This window comes from Paramisgurnus dabryanus, chromosome 24, assembly GCF_030506205.2.
Source record: "Paramisgurnus dabryanus chromosome 24, PD_genome_1.1, whole genome shotgun sequence".
NCBI lineage: Eukaryota > Metazoa > Chordata > Actinopteri > Cypriniformes > Cobitidae > Paramisgurnus > Paramisgurnus dabryanus.
The window spans coordinates 2456676-2478245 of record NC_133360.1 but is presented as its reverse complement, the minus strand read 5'-3'; the positions used below and the strand labels follow the sequence as shown (position 1 = coordinate 2478245).

Genomic DNA, 21570 nt, shown 5'->3' with positions numbered 1-21570 from the left:
ATACAATAAAGTATACAAAAATCACTACTTTGTCTACTATATAGTATGGAAGTAGGCGGTTTCGAACGCAGCGTCAGTATTGGTTCCTCCATTTTTTTCTTTTTCAAACCATTGCATGGGATGGGGTTGGATTTGTGGTTTTCGTCTGATTTTTAAACAATTTTCGCGTGAGGATAAAATTGTGTTTGGCATAATGTGGACATCATTTTAAGCATTGGTTATGTTTTTTTTGTCAGAATTTAAAACTCTTTTCGCTTGGGGTGTGGATGTCATTTTATGTAACAGAAAGTTGTTCTAATCCCAAGCGACAATTGTAAGATAATTAAATAAAAATGATTAACCAACACGTGAACTGGCACAAAAAGAAAGTCTTGCCACGGACACGTGAAAACGCAGAAACACGTCACTTTAATGCTCGAAACGTTTCGAGCTGAATTCAATACCGTCACATTCCTATCTTACCATATCTGCGCTACTCACCTGACCAACAGTGAGCTCAAACTTCCAGAAGCTGGCTGAAGGCTCGATATGCAGCACCAGTGCTGTGATTGGCTGAAACGCTCGGGGCACGGGGAGTGCCTTCCAGGCAGCGCTGCCTTGAAGGCTTCGCTGAGGGCTTAAAACACCAACGAGTCAGGTGGTCACCTCCTGCTGAAAAACGGTGCTAATTAGCAAATAGATTGGAACAAAATACTGGAGAGGACTTTTACTCATGGCACATTTTACACCTCTGTCCGCAACAACCCCGAAAAACAGATCAGAAACGGCTTCGGCCCGATGTGCGTTTGGACTCAGGAACGACTCCGGCTCTATCGTTTTGCGGGTGCGGTCCTGTTCCGTTACAGCATCCAGTGGCTATCAGGGTAGCGATAAGGTTGTGAATTGCAACCAACAGCTCAGTCCACCACATGCTCACTCTACCGAGGAGGCATGACTACAAAATATATGTGTGTTGCGTCATGTAAAGATGTGCATCATGTCAAAATATGTACCTGCTGCAGATGCTTTGAATGAGTTTATGATAAAAGAGAGCTCACGTTCACAAGATACTCACAAGACACTCACTTAACACTAAACTCTGATACACATGAGATTAAGAGAGTATCTGTTAAAAACACGAGCATCTCAAACACAAGCATCCATAAACCTCTTTGAACTGTATTTTTTACATGACGCATGATGCACATAGGTTCACATGATGCGCCAAACACATATTTTGACATATTTTGATCACAGGTGCGCATGATCAAAGTTTTAAACTATAGGGAATTATTTGTTAACTACACCTATAGATACAGCTCTGATTTCCTTCCCAGTTTATTTTAATTCCCTCACATATGTAATTGTTTCATTCTCAACAGATTTCTACAAAATAATCACTTTAAACAGAGACCAAGGTCTATTTTAACATTATATAGTATACTGTGTGTTTACAGTAATGAATATTAGACTACTGATGTAGACTATTATATATTTTACTTTTACACTATATAAAATACAGTTACTACAAATAAAATAAGAAAAATTAACAGGATTGTTTCAAGTACACTAATCTTGTAAATGTGTCTAATATTTTGGAGTTTCTAGACTATTTTAAGTCATAAAGTGAGATGAATATGTTTGAAAATTAAGTGCGGCTCGGTTACTGTATGTAATGATCGAGCTGTGAAGAGCCGAATCACCTGTGATGTCTTTTACACATGACTGTCATTTAATTCAATTATGTTTAATGCACTCAGATAAATAAACTGTAAATTAACACTCTTTACATAACAGATTTCTTTACTGAATATTTATTAAATATTTACTGTATAGCAGCATAAGCCTGAAGAGTCTCTATAACCGTTTGAGATAAACGCATCAGTTCATGGAGAAGATTTATAAGTTATATCTGAATAAATGACTTGATTTACCAGCCTGATCTCCTTTCACTGATACTGACTTCACTTCATCTTTCACAGAAGAGAGAAACACAGAGAGAAATATAAACATTAACACATGAACATGTCAATAACACTCTGTGATGATAATCAGATAACACTTTATAATATAATAAACTAATACATACAGGTTATACCAAAACTAACTCATCATTAGTTAAAGTTTAAATAAAATCTTTTAAGTTTATTAGTTCATTATGATTTATGAACTGTTAAAAAGTTTTATCAATAATGATTTCATAATGCATTAATGTAAATCAGTATTAAACACTATAATTTCACAATAAACAATACTTGATACTTAAAGGGGACATATCATGAAAATCTGACTTCATGTTTATTTGCAATAATTGGGTCACCAGTGCTTCTATCAATCTAGAAAATGTGAAAAAGATAAATCCAGTAACTTAGTTTTCATAAACCATTCTCTGCAAGCATGTGAAAAATAGCTAATTGAAATTTGGCTCCCGTTGTGATGTCAGAAGGGGATCTTATTGTAATAATACCGCCCTTTAATCTGCACTATCCAACCACAACACTGACATTTACTGCAGAGATCAGCTCATTTGCATTATTCCTCACAACTAAAAAGCCCAATTTTAATATGTTATAATAAATTATCTGTATGATATTTTAAGCTAAAACTTCAAATATGTACTCTGGGGACACCAAAGATTTATTTAACATCTTAAAAATGTCTTGTGAAATTTCCCCTTTAAAGATTGACAGATGAACTGAATCTTACCTGAGTTCTGCGGCTTCTGAGGGTTTCCATGACCTTTGTATGTTACTGTAAAACAAAAATCATCCAATCAGTTAACACAGTTAATTTATAAATGATCCACCAGCTGTATTTATATCTGTTTTATTAAGCAACGTGCAAATCAGCATAAATATGTTTACTATAATTGTATTCAATGTCAAGAAAATCATGATTCAGGAAAACTTGATTCTCATCGACCAGTGGTGATAAACACAGATAACAACCTCCCGAAATTGATACCAAAGGCGTTGCTACACTGTAAAAAAATCTGTGGAAATTACAATGTTATTGCAGCTGGGTTGCCGGTAATTTACCGTAGATTTACATTTCTGTTATTTACTGGCAAGAGTTTGTTCAAAGTTAAATAAATTTTAAATATTAACAAGTCTTTATCTTTACAGAATAAAACTATACAATAACAGCCTCATGCAAAGCATTCTGGGAACCAGAAATCATCATCAACCTTTTTCAGTTTTTTTGCTTCAGATTTTGTTTCCCAGAATGTTTTGCTTGATGCTGTCTTTTAAGTTTTACTCTGTAAAGACAAAGACTTGTAAATCTTTAATTTTCATTTAACTTTAAACAAAATGTTGCCAATAAAAAACATAAATTTAAATCTACAGTAAGTTACCGACAACCCAGCTGCAATTTATACGGAATTTTTTTACAGTGTAGACATGAAACTCTACTGGGGCACAGCCCCCCAAGTTTTGCTGACTTATTTAAGCCTGTTGTGTGCAAGATGTGTGCAACACTTCTATACAATTTCCTTTGCTAAACCCACTATTGCTACACTGAAACAAGTACAGGAAAGATAAACATGTATTTCCAAATATTCAAGTATACTTGAATTATCTTCATATACTTAACATTATTAACATGCTTGGAGGCATAAAATGTTTGGAAATAATGACAGCAGAGAAAATATTTTCTTGCACATTTGCATTTTACATTATACAATGATAACAATGATTAATAACTTATTTTTTACAAGAATATTTTTACAATAATAATATTTCAAGAAACCAGTAATTGTATGGCTGCTATACTAAAATAATCTCAGTCAAAGTTACTGCTATCTGTTTATGTAGTGTCCTACAGCTGAAATATTCATTTCATATCTGAAAATACAGAACAGTATAAGACATACATGTGTTGATTTTCTCAATGCAATCCTATAGACTTGACAGAGGTTTTCCTAAAGATTTTTCCTTTAATGTTTGGGACCTGACAGGGTGAAGATGTTTGTCTTACCTTCCTTAATCTCATCATTTCTCCTTTCTGCTTCCTTTACTCTGCTTTGCACAAAACCTTTCTGTCCATCTACAGGAACCAATAGTGATTGAATCAAAATAAGATTATCATTATTATTTAAAAACGTGCTCCAGTAAAGGGGTCTAGCGACGCCCCTGATTAATACCACAGCCTCATCCGTCAAATAAATTCAATATAAATCTATATTATTTATTACAAACAAATGAATAAACCAAATGTTGCGGGAAGGTTGTGAATTGCAACCAACAGCTAAGTCCACAGCTCACCTTTCTCTTTTGAAGTACATAGAGAAACTACGGTGGCTGACACAGAACAAAGATATCAACATAATACAGACAAATACTTTCTGCACTAAAAACAGACATTTTGTGGGTCAGCTGTCAAATATTTTTTCAAAATATTTCTTAAAAATCAAACTCAATTCAGATTGATTTGTGAGTAAGAGAGATTGAGATATTGACAGGTGAACTGAATCTTACCTGCAAGTAAGCTTACGATGGGCCTGTATGGGCATAGCCTAAGGGCCCCGCACAGGTTTGCTCACTGGCGAAACGTTGGCCCCTTAGCGCTGGCCCTGCAGGGGCAGCCCTCACTTAGCCCCCAAAAAGCCCTCACATAGAGAAATCCAGAGTTTAATGAACACTGCTGGATTTATATATTGTCCCAATCTTACAGAATGTTAAAAAGTAACAATGAAGCAGAATTAAAAGCGCTGTTATCCTCTTTCTCAACATCTCTGTCTGAAACCTAAAATTGCATTTTTACATCTTATTGGTAGAGTCATTTTCTTACTTTAGGTTGAGATTTTGTTTCATTTAAAGTCATCATTATTGTGATCAGTGTTTGATTTAGTTAAACTTGACTCGTGACTCTTACATTGTTCAATCATTTGATTGCTATAACTTTGTGTGTTTAAGACATGTTTGTTATAGCAGAGTGCGATACTTTGGTGGTGGTCAGTTCAGTAATTAAAGTCTAAATATCATCATATAAAAACGTATGTATTAATTTAATGTTTGCACACTTATCAGAAGGATCTTTCTCTGACAATGTGATGCTATAGTATGAGATCCAGCTCTCTCTTAGCAGTTTGTCTTTCTGAAGAATTTTGAAACACTGACACTCAAAATTAACTGCTTTACAACATAGACACACAAATATCAAGAATCAGAGTATGAATCACAATGATGGTGACAATAAAATGAAAAGCTTCATGCTGCAATGCATGCTGGGTATCAACAAATTACAAATCTCATCCAGGACTCCCAGAATGCACTGCGGCATGAATAAATAATGACCTTTATTTACCATTTTCTTTGTCACCATTGTTGTGATTCATACTCTGATTCTTGATGTCTGTGCATCTACATTGTTCAGCGGTTAATGTTTATGTGCAAACTATCAAAATCCTTCAGAATAATAAACTGCTATGAGAGTTCTGGACCTTACACTGTAGTATTTCATTATTAACAGAAAATGATGCTTCTGATAAGGGGGAAAACTATATTAAAAAATCTGTTCATTAAATGAATATGTTTGATGTTGTTTACATATCAACCATCAATATTCAATTACTATTGCCTTTTCTTTGCTATAACATGTGTTTTATAGCAGCCAGAAAACACTAACAAGCCAATGGTCAAGAGTCAAAGTCCAATTAAAACAACCACTGATCACAATAATGGTGACTTTAAATGAAACAGCCAACATCTTAACATAAGTTAAGAAAATGACTCTAAAAGTAAGATGTGAAATGCAATTTAAGGTTTCAGACAGAGATGTTGAGAAAGAGGATAACAGAGCTTTTGATTCTGCTTCATTGTTACTCTTTAACACTCTGTAAGATGGGACAATATATACATCCAGCAGTGTTCATTTAACTCTGGGGATTTTGCTGCATGAGGGCTTCCTGGGGGCTAAGTGAGGGCTGCCCGCGCAGGGCCAGCGCTAAAGGGCCAACGTTTTGCCAATGAGCAAACCTGCGCGGGGCCCTTAGAATAGCCCTAAGTGGGCCCATAAAGGGCCATCGTAGGCTTACTTGCAGGGATTACCTGAGTTCTGCGGCTTCTGAAGGTTTTGTTGAGCTTTGGCTGTTAAAAATAAAATTCACAGAATCAGTTCACACAGATACTTCAAGAAGGATTATGTTTATATTTCTGATTTCCACCAACTGTATCTGTTTAATTAAGCAATGTAAAAATCAGCATAAATATGTTTAGTTTAATTGTATTCAATGTAAAGAAAATCAACCTTCACCTCTTTCAGGCTGGGATGTATAATTCTGAGACCCCTTGACACAAAATCCTGTTGGGACCCCTCACACAATCAAAGTTATAAATGATAAGGTATTATTTGTTATAAACACATTTAGGTTATACAGGATTTACACTGACAGGTTACAGACTAATATTACAACCTGTAAAGAAATATTTTCAGTTTCTAGACCATTTTAAGTCATAAAGTGAGATGAATATGTTTGTAAATTTCTGAATTAGTTACTGTTAGTAATGATCGAGCTGAGAGGGGCAAAAGCACCTGCGGTTTCTATTGCATGTGAAAGTAAGTTTATTCATTTACTTCTACTGCACTGAGACAAAGAAACTGTAAACTAACACTGTATAAATAACAGTTTTCTGAATTAAATATATTTTTGTTTTTTACTCTATAGTGAATGTTGATATAAGATGAAGTGAATGATTATATGAGAAGTGTTGAGTTACTCACCAGTGACTTCAACATTAAATATTCTGTATGTGATTTTTCCATCAGCTTTGGTCAGTTTTAGTGTATAAACTCCTTCATCTGTCTTTCTGATATCTCTGATGAGGAGATCTCCAGTCTGAGCGTTCATCTTCAGTCTGTCTCTGAATCTCTCATCATCTGTATATGAAGTCTTGCTGTTGTCTCCATTCATTCCAGTTACAAGAGTGCTTTTATCTTTTGAGGTCCACTTCACTTTATCACCTTCATTTATTTTAACTTTAGTGCATAAAGTAACAAATTTTCCCTTCAAATGTTGCACTGTTTCAATCAGAAAACAAAGAAAACATCATTCAGGAATGCTTGATTTTTATTGGCCAGTGGCATCATTCCAAATAATAACAACAGCTTGAAATTAATTTCATATTCAGTCGGCTGGGTTAATCTCTTACAGTAACTGCAGTCATTTTTATTTCAGACACACTGAAGAAAATAAACTCATCAATAATTTCATGCAAATTTAAATGGATAGTTCACCCAAAAATGAAAAAAAAAAATGTCTTCATTTACTCATCCTCATGTTGTTCTAAACCTTTATGAATTTCTTTTTTCTGATGAACACAACAGGAGATATTTTGATAAATGATGGTAAACACACAGCATATTGTAACCATTGACTTCCATAGTAGGATGTGGAATTATAAATATGAAGGAATTGAATGGATACCGTCAACTGTGTGCTTACCAACATTTATCAAAATATCTTCATCATTTAACACAATACCTCTAAATATTTTTTCCTACTATGGAAGTCAATGGTTTCAATCAGCTGTGTGCTTACCGTTATTTATTAAAATATCTTATTTTGTGTTCATCAAAAAAAAGAAACTCAAGCAGGTTTAGAACAACATAGCCTAAATGATGACAGAATTTTCAGTTTTGAGTTAACTATCCCTTTAATAATATTTACTGTCAATCAAAGCATCATCGCTCTTTATTAACATTCACAGTTTAAATAAATAATGTTAATAACTGCAACTCATCTACTCACCATACAAAGCAACACCGAATTTTCTCTCTTTGTTCCCCCTGCTGTTCTTGATCTGTACTTTATAAACTCCAGTGACTTCAGGTATAGTTCTTTTGATGGTGAGAACTCCGGTCTGATGGTTCATCTCCAGTCTGTCTTTAAATCTCTCATCAGTTTTATTTAATGTAGGTTTATCTTTGCCTCCAGTGTATTGAGCTATAGTCATATCTTCAAACATCCACAGTATCTCATCATCTCTCTGGATTTCAGTAACACAAGTGTCTAAAGTCACAGATTCCGCCAACTTTCCTGTTCTGATCATCTCATCATTTATATCAGCAGCACACACTGGAGATGACAGAAAAATGATTTTACTCATCAGATTAAATATAAAGACAACCGTCTGATCTCTGACACAGCAAAGAGAAACTTTATATTAAAGTACTCAAGTCTCACTGACTGAAAACAAAAATCCACATCAGATGCTCAGGAACTATAAAAATGACATTTTTAGTTTTGTACATTTTCTTTATACACATTGACCCAGATTATGAACAACTCTTTAAATTATTTTAAGATCTTGATTTTAGCAGCATCTAGCAGTAAGGTTGTGAATTGCAACCAACAGCTCAGTCCACTACGCGCTCACTCTTTCGATGAGGCAGAAATGCAAAATTTGTTTCTGCCTCAGATGCTTTGAATGAGTTTATAATAAAAAAAGACGCTCATGTTCACAAGATACTGCCAAGACACTTACTTAACACTTACAATGATACACATGAGATTAAGAGAATATCTGTTAAACACGAGCATCCATAAACCTCTTCGAAGTGTATTTTTGACATGATGCATGATGCACATAGCTTCACATGATGCGGTAAACACATATTTTGACTAGGACTGCACCAAAATTTCGACCACCGATTGTTTTGAACAAAGCAGGAAGTAAATCGCTCTCTTAACACTGGAACCCATCGTTATGTTAAGTCTGTGTTTTATTCGTTTGGTGCATGATGACACACAGCCCTTTAACATGCATCATATTGCTTAGTTGATCTGTTGTGTGTGCAGCTCAAACATTCATGGCAGTGCACAACTGTGTTTTGCTGAAGCTGAATAGACTATGTGTTTATAGTTTTGAGTTTGGATTATGCATGGATTGGCAAATGTGTGTGTGTGTGCGTGCGTGTGTGTGTATAAAAATATAAAGAGAAAAGTTTAATGTTTTTAAAAGAAGTCATTTTCTTGCTTCCATTTCGGGTTTCGGCACAGAATTTTCATTTCGGTGCATCACGAATTTTGACATAAGGCACAATCTTGACAATGTTTTGACAAGCTTTGCATTTGTTCCTCTTTGGATAAGAAGTAACCGATTGACACTGTCTATGGTAGATGTTGTGGTCTGAGACAACATATAGAGACAAATCATTTTTAAATATTTCTTTAAAAAATCTATCAAACTCAAATCATATTGATTTGTGAGTCATATATAAAGATTGACGGATGAACTGAATCTTACCTGAGTCCTGCTGCTTCTGAGTGTTTTTATCATTTTTGTATGTGACTGTAAAACAAAACTCATACAATCAGTTAACACAATTACTTTATAAAGGATCAAATTAATTGCGCTATTTCACCGGCTGCATTTACATCTGTTTAATTAAGCAATGTAAAAATGAGCATAAATATGTCTAATTTAAATGTAATCAATGTCAAGAAAATTATGATTCAGGAAAACTTCATTCTGATTGGCCAGTGGCGATATACGCGGATAACAACCACTTGAAATTAATACCACAGCCTCAGGTACTGTGAGTCATCTTAACAGGTGTAGTTTAATACATACAAATAAATTCAAATCTATATTATTAATAACAAACAAATGAATAAACCAAATGTATTTTCATCTCATAGTAAGGTTGTGAATTGCAACCAATGGCTAAGTTCACAGATCACCCCTCCTTTTAAAGTACATAGAGAAGCTACGGTAGCTGACACAGGACAAAGATGTCAACATATATAGAGACAAATACTTTCTGTACTAAAACAGACATTTTATAGGTCAGCTGTCAAATCTATTTATAAATATTTCTTAATCAATCAAACTCAATTCATATTGATTTGTGAGTCAGAGAGATTTGATAGATGAACTGAATCTTACCTGAGTTCTGTGGCTTCTGAGTGTTTTCCTGAAATGTGTCTGTTACTTTAAAACACAAAACAAATTAAAGTTATAGGATTCACCAGCTGTATTTACATCAGTTTAATGTAAAATGTTTTTATGCAATGTAAAAATAATCACAACCTGTAGGACCATATGAACACCTAGATATCTTTCGCAAGTGGAGCACTTCTTATAGGTGTAATTTAACCTTAAATATATTGACACAACTTTTTTACCAGTTTATTTTAATTCCCTCACATATGTAATTGTTTCAGATTTCTACAAAATAATCACTTCACACAAAGACCAACGTCTATTTTAGCATCTACTTTAGTATACTGTGTGTTTACAGTAATGAATATTAGACTTTTAGATATTTTACTTTTACACTATATAAAATACAGTTACTACAACTAAAATAAGAAAAATTAACAGAATTGTTTCAAGTACAATAATCTTGTAAATGTGTCTAATATTTTGGAGTTTCTACACTATTTTAAGTCAAAATGAGATAAATATGTTTGAAAATTAAGTGCGGCTCGGTTACTGTATGTAATGATCGAGCTGTGAGGAGCACCTGTGATGTCTTTTACACATGACTGTAATTTAATTCAATTATGTTTAATGCACTCAGATAAATAAACTGTAAATGAACACTCTTTACATAACAGGTTTACTGAATATATATTAAATATTTACTGTATAGCAGCATATCTAGAAAAGCCTGAAAAGTTTCTATAAGCGTTTGAGATAAATGCATCAGTTCATGGAGAAGATTTATAAGTTATATCTGAATAAATGACTTGATTTACCAGCCTGAACTCCTTTCACTGATCCTGACTTCACTTCATTGATCACAGCAACATCTAGAAGAGAAAAACACAGAGAGAAATATAAACATGAACATGTCAACAGGTTTCTGAATTGAATATATATTAAATATTTACTGTATAGCAGCATATCTAGAAAAGCCTGAAGTTTCTATAAGCGTTTGAGATAAATGCATCAGTTCATTGAGAAAATTTATAAGTTATATCTGAATAAATGACTTGATTTACCAGCCTGATCTCCTTCCACTGATATTAACATTTCATCTATCACAGAAGAGAGAAACACAGAGAAAAATATAAACATTAACACATGAACATGTCATAAACTCTGTGATGATAATCAGATAACACTTTATAATATAATAAACTAATACATACAGATAATACCAAAACTAACTCATCATTAGTTTGTCGTTAATACATGCTATAACTCATCATTAGATGCTATAACTCATCATTAGATGCTATAACTCATCTACAAAATCCCCTTGTTGATGTTTCAACAAAATATTTTAATTATATTAGTTCATTATGATTCATGAACTGTTAAAAAGTGTTATTGATAATGATTTCATGATGCATTAATGTAAATCAGTATTATAAACACTATAATTTTACTATAAATAATACTTGATACTTAAAGGGGACATATCATGAAAATTTGACTTCATGTTTATGTGCAATAATTGCGTCCCCAGTGCTTCTATCAATCTAGAAAATGTGAAAAAGATCAACAGTAATTTAGATTTGGTAAACCATTCTCTGAAAGCATGTGGAAAGGTCAATGCAATGTGGCTACGTTGTGATGTCAGAAGGGGATCTTATTATAATAATACCACCCCTTAATCTGCACTATTCAACCACAGCACTGCCATGGCCACACCCAAAAACTGCACATTTTTGCTCACACCTACAAAGTGTCAATTTTAACATGTTATAATAAATTATCTGTATGATATTTTAAGCTAAAACTTCACATATGTACTCTGAGGACACCAAAGATTTATTTAACATCTTAAAAATGTCTTGTGAAATGTCCCCTTTAAAGATTGACAGGTGAACTGAATCTTACATGAGTTCTGCGGCTTCTGACTGTTTCCATGACCTTTGTATGTTACTGTAAAACAAAAATCTTTCAGTCAGTTAACACAGTTAATTTATAAAAGATCCACCAGCTGTATTTATATCTGTTTTATTAAGCAACTTAAAATCAGCATAAATATGTTTACTATAATTGTATTCAATGTCAAGAAAATCAAGATTCAGAAAAACTTAAGTCTCATCGACCAGTGGTGATATACCTGTTGTGCACAGCAAAATCCCCAGTGTTAAATTAACACTGCTCGGTGTTTATATAATCCACACCAAGATTGGTGTTAAAAAAAAACTAAATCAGTGTTAAAGTTAATAAGATAATGAAGTGATTGAGTCATTAATAGTGAACACCTGCTGGTCATTCCGTGTCAAATCAACTAAATTTTGGAATTGTTCCTGTCTTAAAATTTTTATTTTGTTGACTCTTTTTCTGGAGAAAGTAATACTAAAATGAGGAAGAAAGCCAAAATATTTAATGCAATAGATGAAATCCCCATAGTTAAATGAACACTATCATCATCTCTGTTTGAAAACTAAAATTACAACTTGCTTGCAGAGTTACATGGATGATAGGTTTAACTTCTAAAGAATTGCTGTAAATCTGGTTAATAAAGTTAGTCACCATTGTGTCGATTAGTGTTTCCTTTAGTTGGGTACTTGGGTCTTGAAGTTTAGTGTTAGTTTTCTTCTGCTCATTGTGGCAGTGTGTTTATAAAACACATCTTTTAAAGCAGAGGAAGATGAGAGAAATGAAGTCTATAACTGTTACTATGTTAATTGGTATGAAAGTATTAGTCTTGGGATTCAATGATACCATAAAAAAGTAATCACTGAATGTAAGTGTTTCATTTATGTTCTGCCAACCCTGTGAAGCTCCCATGAAATCCAACAGTGCTGTAAAAGTCCTCATACCCTGAAGAGTAAATATTGTTTACCCAAATCTAATCTGTGGCGTCAGTCAGACACACTGAGACATCAACAATCAGCCTATAAAACACAATCATGGTGACAATCAACAACAAAATGTCATCCCGCAATGCATGCTGGGTACCAGGATTGTAGAAAACTCATTCATAAATCCCATCATGCATTGCAACATGACAAAAAGTTTGCAACTTTCTTACCATTAACTGTCACCATCGTTGAGATTTGTATCAGAAATCATGAAGTCTCTCTTAAGCAAAAAACAACAAAAAAAAAAACACTGAAGCATGACGGCAGTCTTATTCAATACAATGTCATTTGCATAGAGCTTTTTTATATGCCTGTTTCTTCATAATTAATTTGTTATCAAATGTTTCAATGATTTGTAGATTAGAATATAAAAAAAATAAACTGAGAAGGTCTGGAAGGCTTTCCTTCTACATGAAGCAATGAACAAGTGGTCTTACTAAAACATTGTTGCTATTGCTAAAAGAGGAGAGTTAGATTAATGAAGGTCAAGGGACAAATGCCTAACTAAAGGAAACACTAATCACAATAATGGTGACTTCAAATGAACTCATAACAAACACAAACTTAAGATTTAATGTGATACATTTTGTGATAAATGTCTATTTGACTTGTGAGACATCGCGTCAGAAAGAAGATTTGTCTACTAAATCACGCGTGTGGAAGCTGGAATAGTTGAGCACTTGTATTTTGTTCTGACAGCTGTTTAGAAGTTAAACTTATCCATTTAGAAAATAACTCTCCAAGTTATCATTTTATTTTTTAAACAGAGATGCTGATAGAGAGGCAAACGTGAAAGATTGCAGCTTTTGGAGGCATACACCCAACAGTATTCATCTATTGCATTTAATAATTTGTCTTTCTTTATTATTTTAGTAATTTCTCCAGAAAACGAGTCATCAAAATAAAAATTTAGAGACAGGAAAATGTCCAAAATGTAATTGATTTGAATGACCAGCAGGTGTTCACCATTAATGTCTTAATCATCACTTCATTATCTCATTAACTTTAACACTGATTCAGAGTTATATTTTTAACACCAGTCTTTTTTAACACCGATCTTGGTGTGGATTATATAAACACCAAATAGTGTTGATTTAACACTGGTAGAGTTAATTTAACACTGGGGATTTTCCTGTGTGTGCAAGATGTGTGCAACGCTTCTTTAATTTGCTTATTTAAGTATCATCTACTTAACATTATTAACATGTTTGGAGGCATAAAATGTTTGGAAATAATGACAGCAGAGAAAATATTTTCTTGCACACTTGCATTTTACATTATACAATGATAACAATGATTAATAACTTATTTTTTACAAGTATATTTTTACAATAACAATATTTCAAGAAACCAGTAATTGTATGGCTGCTATACTAAAATAATCTCAGTCATAGTCACTACTAACTGTTTATGTAGTGTCCTACACAGGAAAATCCCCAGTGTTAAATTAACTCTACCAGTGTTAAATCAACACTATTTGGTGTTTATATAATCCACACCAAGATCAGTGTTAAAAAAAGACTGGTGTTAAAAATATAACTCTGAATCAGTGTTGAAGTTAATGAGATAATGAAGTGATGATTAAGACATTAATGGTGAACACCTGCTGGTCATTCAAATCAATTACATTTTTGGACATTTTCCTGTCTCTAAATTTTTATTTTGATGACTCGTTTTCTGGAGAAAAACTAAAATAATGAAGAAAGACAAATTATTAAATGCAATAGATGAATACTGTTGGGTGTATGCCTCCAAAAGCTGCAATCTTTCATGTTTGCCTCTCTATTAGCATCTCTGTTTGAAAAATAAAATGATAACTTGCAGATTTATTTTCTAAATGGATAAGTTTAACTAAACAGTTGTCAGAACAAAATACAAGTGCTCAACTATTCCAGCATCCACACGCGTGATTTAGTAGACAAATCTTCTTTCTGACGTGATGTCTCACAAGTCAAATAGACATTTATCACAAAATGTATCACATTAAATCTTAAGTTTGTGTTTGTTATGAGTTCATTTGAAGTCACCATTACTGTGATTAGTGTTTCCTTTAGTTAGGCATTTGTCCCTTGACCTTCACTGATCTAACTCTCCTCTTTTAGCAATAACAACAATGTTTTAGTCAGACCACTTGTTCATTGCTTCATGTAGAGGGAAGCCCTTCCAAACTTTCTCAGTTTATTTTAATTATATTCTACTCTACTTCTCAATGAAACATTTGATCACAAATTAGTTATGAAGAAACAGGCATATAAAAAAGCTCTATGCAAATGACATTGTACTGAAAAAGACTGTCGTCATGCTTCAGTGTTATTTTGTTGTTGTTGCTTTTTGCTTAAGAGAGACTTCATGATTTCTGATACAAATCTCAACGATGGTGACAGTTAATGGTAAGAAAGTTGCAAAATTTTTGTCGTGTTGCAATGCATGATGGGATTTATGAATGAGTTTTCTACAATCCTGGTACCCAGAATGCATTGCGGCATGACGTTTTGTTGTTGATTGTCACCATGATTGTGTTTTATAGGCTGATTGTTGATGTCTCAGTGTGTCTGACTGAAACCACAGATTAGATTTGGGTAAACAATATTTAACTCTTCAGGGTATGTGGACTTTTACAGCACTGTTGGATTTCATGGGAGCTTCAAAGGGGTGGCGGAACATAAATTAAACACTTATATTCAGTGATAATTTTTTTATGATATCATTGAATCCCAAGACTTATACTTTCATAATAATTAACATAATAACAGTTATAGACTTAATTTCTCTCATCTTCCTCTGCTTTAACAGATGTGTTTTATAAACACACTGCCACAATGAGCAGAAGAAAATTAACACTAAACTTCAAGACCCAAGTACCCAACTAAAGGAAACACTAATCGGCACAATGGTGACTAACTTTATTAACCAGATTAACAGCAGTTCTTTAGAAGTTAAACCTATCATCCATGTAACTCTGCAAGCAAGTTGTAATTTTAGTTTTCAAACAGAGATGATGATAGTGTTCATTAAACTCTAGGCATTTTATCTATTGCATTTAATATTTTGGCTTTCTTCCTCATTTTAGTATTACTTTCTCCAGAAAAAGAGTCAACAAAATAAAAATGTTAAGACAGGAACAATTCCAATTTTTTTTTGATTTGACACGGAATGACCAGCAGGTGTTCACTATTAATGACTCAATCACTTCATTATCTTATTAACTTTAACATTGATTCAGTGTTTTTTTAACACCAATCTTGGTGTGGATTATATAAACACCAAGCAGTGTTAATTTAACACTGGGGATTTTGCTGTGTAGACTTAAATATTAATTTCATATCTGAAAATACAGAACAGTATAAGACATACATCTGTTGATTTTCTCAATGCAATCCTAAAGACTTGACAGAGGTTTTCCTGAGATTTTTCCTCTAATGTTTGGAACTTGACAGGGTGAAGATGTTTGTCTTACCTTCCTTTAACTCATCATCTCTCATTTCTGCTTCCATTTCACTGCGTGGCACCAAACTTTTCTGTTCATCTACAGGAACCAATACTGATCGAATCAAAATAAGATTATCATTATTATTTAAAAACTTACTTTCATTTCATCATGTTTTCATAACTCTATTGTGTGGCATCACCTGAACTTTCCTATGTGACTGTGCTCAGCTGAAGTGTGACTGATGGTAATCCGGTAACACTTTTTATAATAACAGCACATGAATCATAATGAACTAATAGATACGGGCAGTGGTGTGGTGTAGGGCAGGGGTTCCCAAACTTTTTTTCCTGCGCACCCCCTTCTATGTCCCAACCTGGTTGGCGCACCCCCAATCCCCATTTTAAAAAAAATCCAAAAAAGCTTTGTTTTCTCACCATAAATACTCATGTTTAATCATGCGCAAATAACCAAGGGCCGGTTGCACTAGCCGGACGTTAAGAAGTTGGGTGTAATAGTCCTACGTCGGGCTTAGCTAAGTCCAACATTGTGAAAAATATTACGCCTATTGCACCATCTGAAACTACGCTCAGCGTAGATGATGCGCGCCCCCGTGTATGCGTTTAACCACTGTGATATTTAGACGCCATTCGAGTTTACTATGGCAAAAAAGGTACACTTACTGCCGTCAGCTAATAGATGCCATATGAGAGTTTCCTCATGTTTACCAGTGCGTCACGTGCAGACCCATCAAACACATTAACGAAAGCCTTTACTGTTCGCACAAAAGGTGTATAATAGTTTGCAGATTCATTATAACAGCTCAAGTTTCAAACAAAATTAAATGAAAGCTTTTAATAAGTTCTCTACAGTAAGTATTTATGTATTTTATTATATAATTCATTGGCGGTCTCTTTACCATGCATGAAAACACATTGCTCGCGTATCCTGTGCCCATGTCTCGTCACATTTCATTATTTCTATTTTTGCCATAAAAAAGTTTCTCTCTCTTGGTCCCTCTCCTCCTTCGTGACTAACAACTTTATCATAAGACGTCCCACATGACAGTTTCCCTGATTTCAGTCAGTTAAGCATATTTATAATATATATGGAATGAATGAAACGAGTTAACACGCATATAGCGGCTGCAGTGCATAACAGAAGAGCAGTGCGTAGAAAAAGACAGCAGCTGTCTTCTACGTTTCTATCAAAAACTAATAAATGATAGTTTTTTATTTAAAATAAAAGCGATTACAAAGGAAATGTTTACTGTTCATTTTTGTATTTATTTATTGTATGGAAAAATCCCACTTAAAGAAACAGACCGCCATTACATTTTTCCTCTCGCGCACCCCCTGGTGGCAGCTCGCGTACCCCTGGGGGTGCGCGTACCACACTTTGGGAATCCCTGGTGTAGGGTATACGCATGTATACAGATTATACCCATTTCTTTATTTTCTTGGCATGGGGTATACCCACTTCTACTTAAAGGGGACATATTATGAGATTTTTTTTAAGATGTAAACTAAGTCTAAAATAGGTCTGAGCAAAAGTGTGCCGTTTTGGGTGTGTCATTTAAAATGCAAATGAGCGGATGAAGTGCAACCACTGATCACAATGATGGTGGTTTGTTGCAATTGAAACTCAATTGTGCTGTGAAATATTTTATCTCTCTCTTTCTCTCCATACTAAATGGTTGTGCTGTGATTGGATAGTGCAGATAAAGGGGGTGGTATTACCTTACTCTGACATCACAATAAGGGCCAAATTACAATGACCTATTTTTTCACATGCTTGCAGAAAATGGTTTACCAAAACTAAGTTATTGGGTTGATCTTTTTAACATTTTCTAGGTTGATAGAAGCACTGGGGACACAATTATAGCACTTAAACATGGAAAAAGTCAGATTTTCATAATATGTCCCCTTTAAAATAAATGGGGGTGTAATTTAAGAGTATATCAACTTCTCCAGGCACCACTACATCACGGGATACAAGTAAAAACTAACTAGTCATTAGTTTGTCATTTGTACATGCAATAACTCATCATTAGTTAATCTTTAAGTCATATTTTAAATTATATTAGTTCATTATGATTCATGAACTGTTATTAAAAAGTGATAATGATTTCATGATGCGTTAATGTAAAGCAGTATTAAACATTATAATTTCACAATAATTAATACTTGATACTTAAAGGGGACATATCATGAAAATATGACTTTTTCCATGTTTAAGTGTTATAATTGGGTTACCAGTGCTTCTATCAACCTAGAAAATGTGAAAAAGATCAACCCAGTAACTTAGTTTTGATAAACCATTCTCTGCAAGCATGTAAAAAACAGCACACACAAAGTGGCAATTTTAACATGTTATAATAAATTATCTATATGATATTTTGAGCTAAAACTTTACATATGTAGTCTGGAGACACCAAAGATTTATTTGACATCTTAAAAAAGTCTTGTGAAATGTCCACTTTAAAATTAATGTTTTTAACCAAAATCCTTCTCCACACATGCATTCACCTTTAAAGCACATTGACAGTCTGTTTAATAGTAAAGATTTTTTGCTAAAATCATGGTCCTTATATAATATATGTGTGCAGGTGCTGTGTCTTTGAAAAGCCAAAAAAAGCAAATGTATGCAACACAAGATTACTTCCTGCTGTCTCTTGTGATGTATGCCTTATGAAGCGAAACCATATTGTGCATGAAACTAAACCTGATTTACAACATTTTAACAGTTAACAAATGTTTCCTAAATCACTTTTAAAAAATCAAGGCTGTGAACATCCACAGATTTAATTTACTCCTACGGTAAATCAATCAAGCAGAACCTGTTAAAAAGTTATGACTATGAAAACAAACATTACATTATAAAAATACTTTTATGCAATAAAGATACATGTATTTTATTGCTGTATCTAAAAACTGAAGATTAAACTTACGTTTGAGTTTAGAGATCTTGTGACGATACAAAATCAAACCAGCAGCAATAACAGCAGCAATAACCAGGAGGAAGAAAACACATAATCCTGCTATAACACCTGAAGATGAACCAGCTCCTGGAATGACAGAGAGAAACAATCAACATCATATTTAATATACATATAATATACACTTTGAGCAGAAGACTTTGAAAAAAGATTTACTTTACTCTTTAGTAAAGAAATATTTTTAAAGCTCAAAGGCAGAGTTAAATGATGATTTTTAATGTTATGATCTGATTTTTTTACACACTTCTAATAAATCATCTTAACTATGAAAGATCTGAGATACTCACCCCTGACAATAACACTGAATGTCTTGTAAAAGGTTTGTTTGTTTCTGCTGATCTTTAGTTGATAAACTCCACTGTGTTTAGATTTGCTGTTAGTGATGATGAGATCTCCAGTTTGATCATTCAGCATCAGTCTGTCTCCGAAACTCCCATCATCATCATCATATACTGAAGTCTTATTGTCCTCCATATCACCTTTAGCTATGAGAACGCTTTGATCTCCAAACCTCCACAGTATCAGATCATCTGTCTGTAGTTTAACATCAGTTTGTAGAGTAACAGATTCACCCTCAGTCACTGACACTGACTTCACAACACTCATTTCAGCATTACTAACAAGAGGCGATTCTACAAGATACACAGACAGAGAAATAAACCTTAAATGAAAACTCATTTGTAAAGCAAACATGCAGACAAAAAGATTTAATTCAAATAATATATGGAGCACTTTTCACAATTGCTCATTGTTACAAAGCAGCTTTCATGGAATAGAAAAGAACAGAAACATTTAGACACAGCAAAAGCAATTGTAAATTTAAATTAGGTTTAGCAGGGACTACATGCACTGTTCAAAAGATTTGTTGGCTAAACATGATAAAGTCAACCCAACCCAAATCACCAGCAAACACAAAGTGGTTGCCTGAGATAGGGAATGAGATGCTGTGTCACGAATGACACTTTGGGGAAAATGTGACTTCATTATATCCCGTGACTATATATATTGGACTAGTTTTACATATTAATCAAGTGCATCACACTGCTGTTGTGCCCCAAAGTGTCATGATGCAGTGTTGAGTTCCCTTAACAAGGAAATACATGTACACTCACCATTGACAGTAACATTAAATCTCTTGTATGATGTTCCAGTGCCACTGTTGATCTCTGCTTCATAGAGTCCAGAATATTTGATCTTCATGTTCGTGATGTTGAGATCTCCAGTCTTACCGTCTGTCAACAGTTTGTCTTTAAATCTCTCACCATACCAGATCTTGTTTTTACCAATTTCAGCTAAAAGATCTTTAGAATCGCCTTTTTTAAACCTCCACCAGACCAGATCACCTGTCTTTATTTCAGTAATATCAGTGCGTAGAGTAACAGAATCTCCCTCCATCACTGACACTGACTTTACATCATCGCCAAACACACCTGCTGAAATATTAATAAAGAGATGCACAAATATAGAAATGAAACCTATTGGACTGCTGATACTGCTGCAAACAAAATCTAACTTGATTGAAGTGAAAAAGAACGATTCACATTCAAGGGAGTGACGCCCGTTTGTGATATCACAAAAAGAGATCAGATTTACCTCTCTGGTGGAATGAGTCCACTACAACCTTCAAGAAACCACCTTTTGACACTAATTCTCAACAATCCCGAACTTTCCATGGTTTAACTTTGTTATAATTACTAAAACCCTCTTTGAGGCTTGGTTATGACTGGCCATCTAACATCTAACAAATCTGCAAATTTTTTTTTGATTTTATGGTAATATTTAAGTGCTATCGTTTGATGTTGTTTAAATTTTTTAATTAAAAAGACACAATAAATGGATTAGACTATCCAACTTTATACTTTAATCTATGGACATTTTGTTTATTGCCAGTCTATTCAAGTAAACAACACGTCAGATCTAAGATCATTAAATGGACAATCATGCACCTACATTCCCACTGGCATAAATAGCAGAATGGTGGTAGTTGACAAGAAATACACAGTTTTAAACATTCATCTTGCTGTTACGTTTCATAAATCTTTTTTAGCATTCCTATCCTCAACTACCGTAATGAATCCACCTATACAAAAGTGAAAGCATTAATGTTAAAGCTAAACACTCACCACACAAGAGAAATAAAATAATGATTATGAAAGTCTTCATCCTGCTTTTTATTCCAATAAGAACAGATTTAATGAAGATATTCACGGGAGGTTACAAACAGATCTCAATTAGTTGTGTTCGTTCATAAGATTATCAGGTCAGACTGGGGGATTTACTTTCCTCTTGAGTTCTGCAGGTCTGACCGGGGGATTTACTTTCCTCTTGAGTTCTGCAGAAATTCATAAAAACTCACCTGAACCAGATCATCAAGATTCCTCAGTAATGGGTGTG

At 33.8% G+C, this 21570-nt stretch overlaps 2 protein-coding genes across 4 annotated transcripts in view; one reads left to right on the top strand and one right to left on the bottom strand.

The window, feature by feature from the left end:
* Positions 1-21401, bottom strand: part of LOC135721136 (uncharacterized) — a 41681-nt gene extending 20280 nt beyond the window's left edge. The window contains exons 1-17 of one of the 3 annotated variants that reach the window (XM_065243301.1): positions 21300-21401; positions 20289-20606; positions 19464-19808; positions 19129-19245; positions 16209-16292; positions 11775-11819; positions 10931-10966; positions 10685-10738; positions 9870-9914; positions 9228-9272; positions 7730-8056; positions 6703-6999; positions 6235-6282; positions 6030-6068; positions 3958-4026; positions 2686-2730; positions 1914-1952 (exon numbers count right to left, since the gene is read on the bottom strand). In XM_065243301.1, coding sequence (XP_065099373.1) covers positions 1914-1952; positions 2686-2730; positions 3958-4026; positions 6030-6068; positions 6235-6282; positions 6703-6999; positions 7730-8056; positions 9228-9272; positions 9870-9914; positions 10685-10738; positions 10931-10966; positions 11775-11819; positions 16209-16292; positions 19129-19245; positions 19464-19808; positions 20289-20606; positions 21300-21339 — 1993 coding nt within the window. In that variant the 5' untranslated portion in view covers positions 21340-21401. Of the gene's footprint in view, positions 1-1913; positions 1953-2685; positions 2731-3957; positions 4027-6029; positions 6069-6234; positions 6283-6702; positions 7000-7729; positions 8057-9227; positions 9273-9869; positions 9915-10684; positions 10739-10930; positions 10967-11774; positions 11820-16208; positions 16293-19128; positions 19246-19463; positions 19809-20288; positions 20610-21299 lie in introns of all 3 variants that reach the window. The other 2 variants (XM_065243300.1, XM_073813475.1) reach the window with 2 other exon arrangements.
* LOC135748239 (uncharacterized) overlaps positions 1-21570 on the top strand; it is a 180797-nt gene that overhangs the window by 44720 nt on the left and 114507 nt on the right. The window lies entirely within an intron of this gene.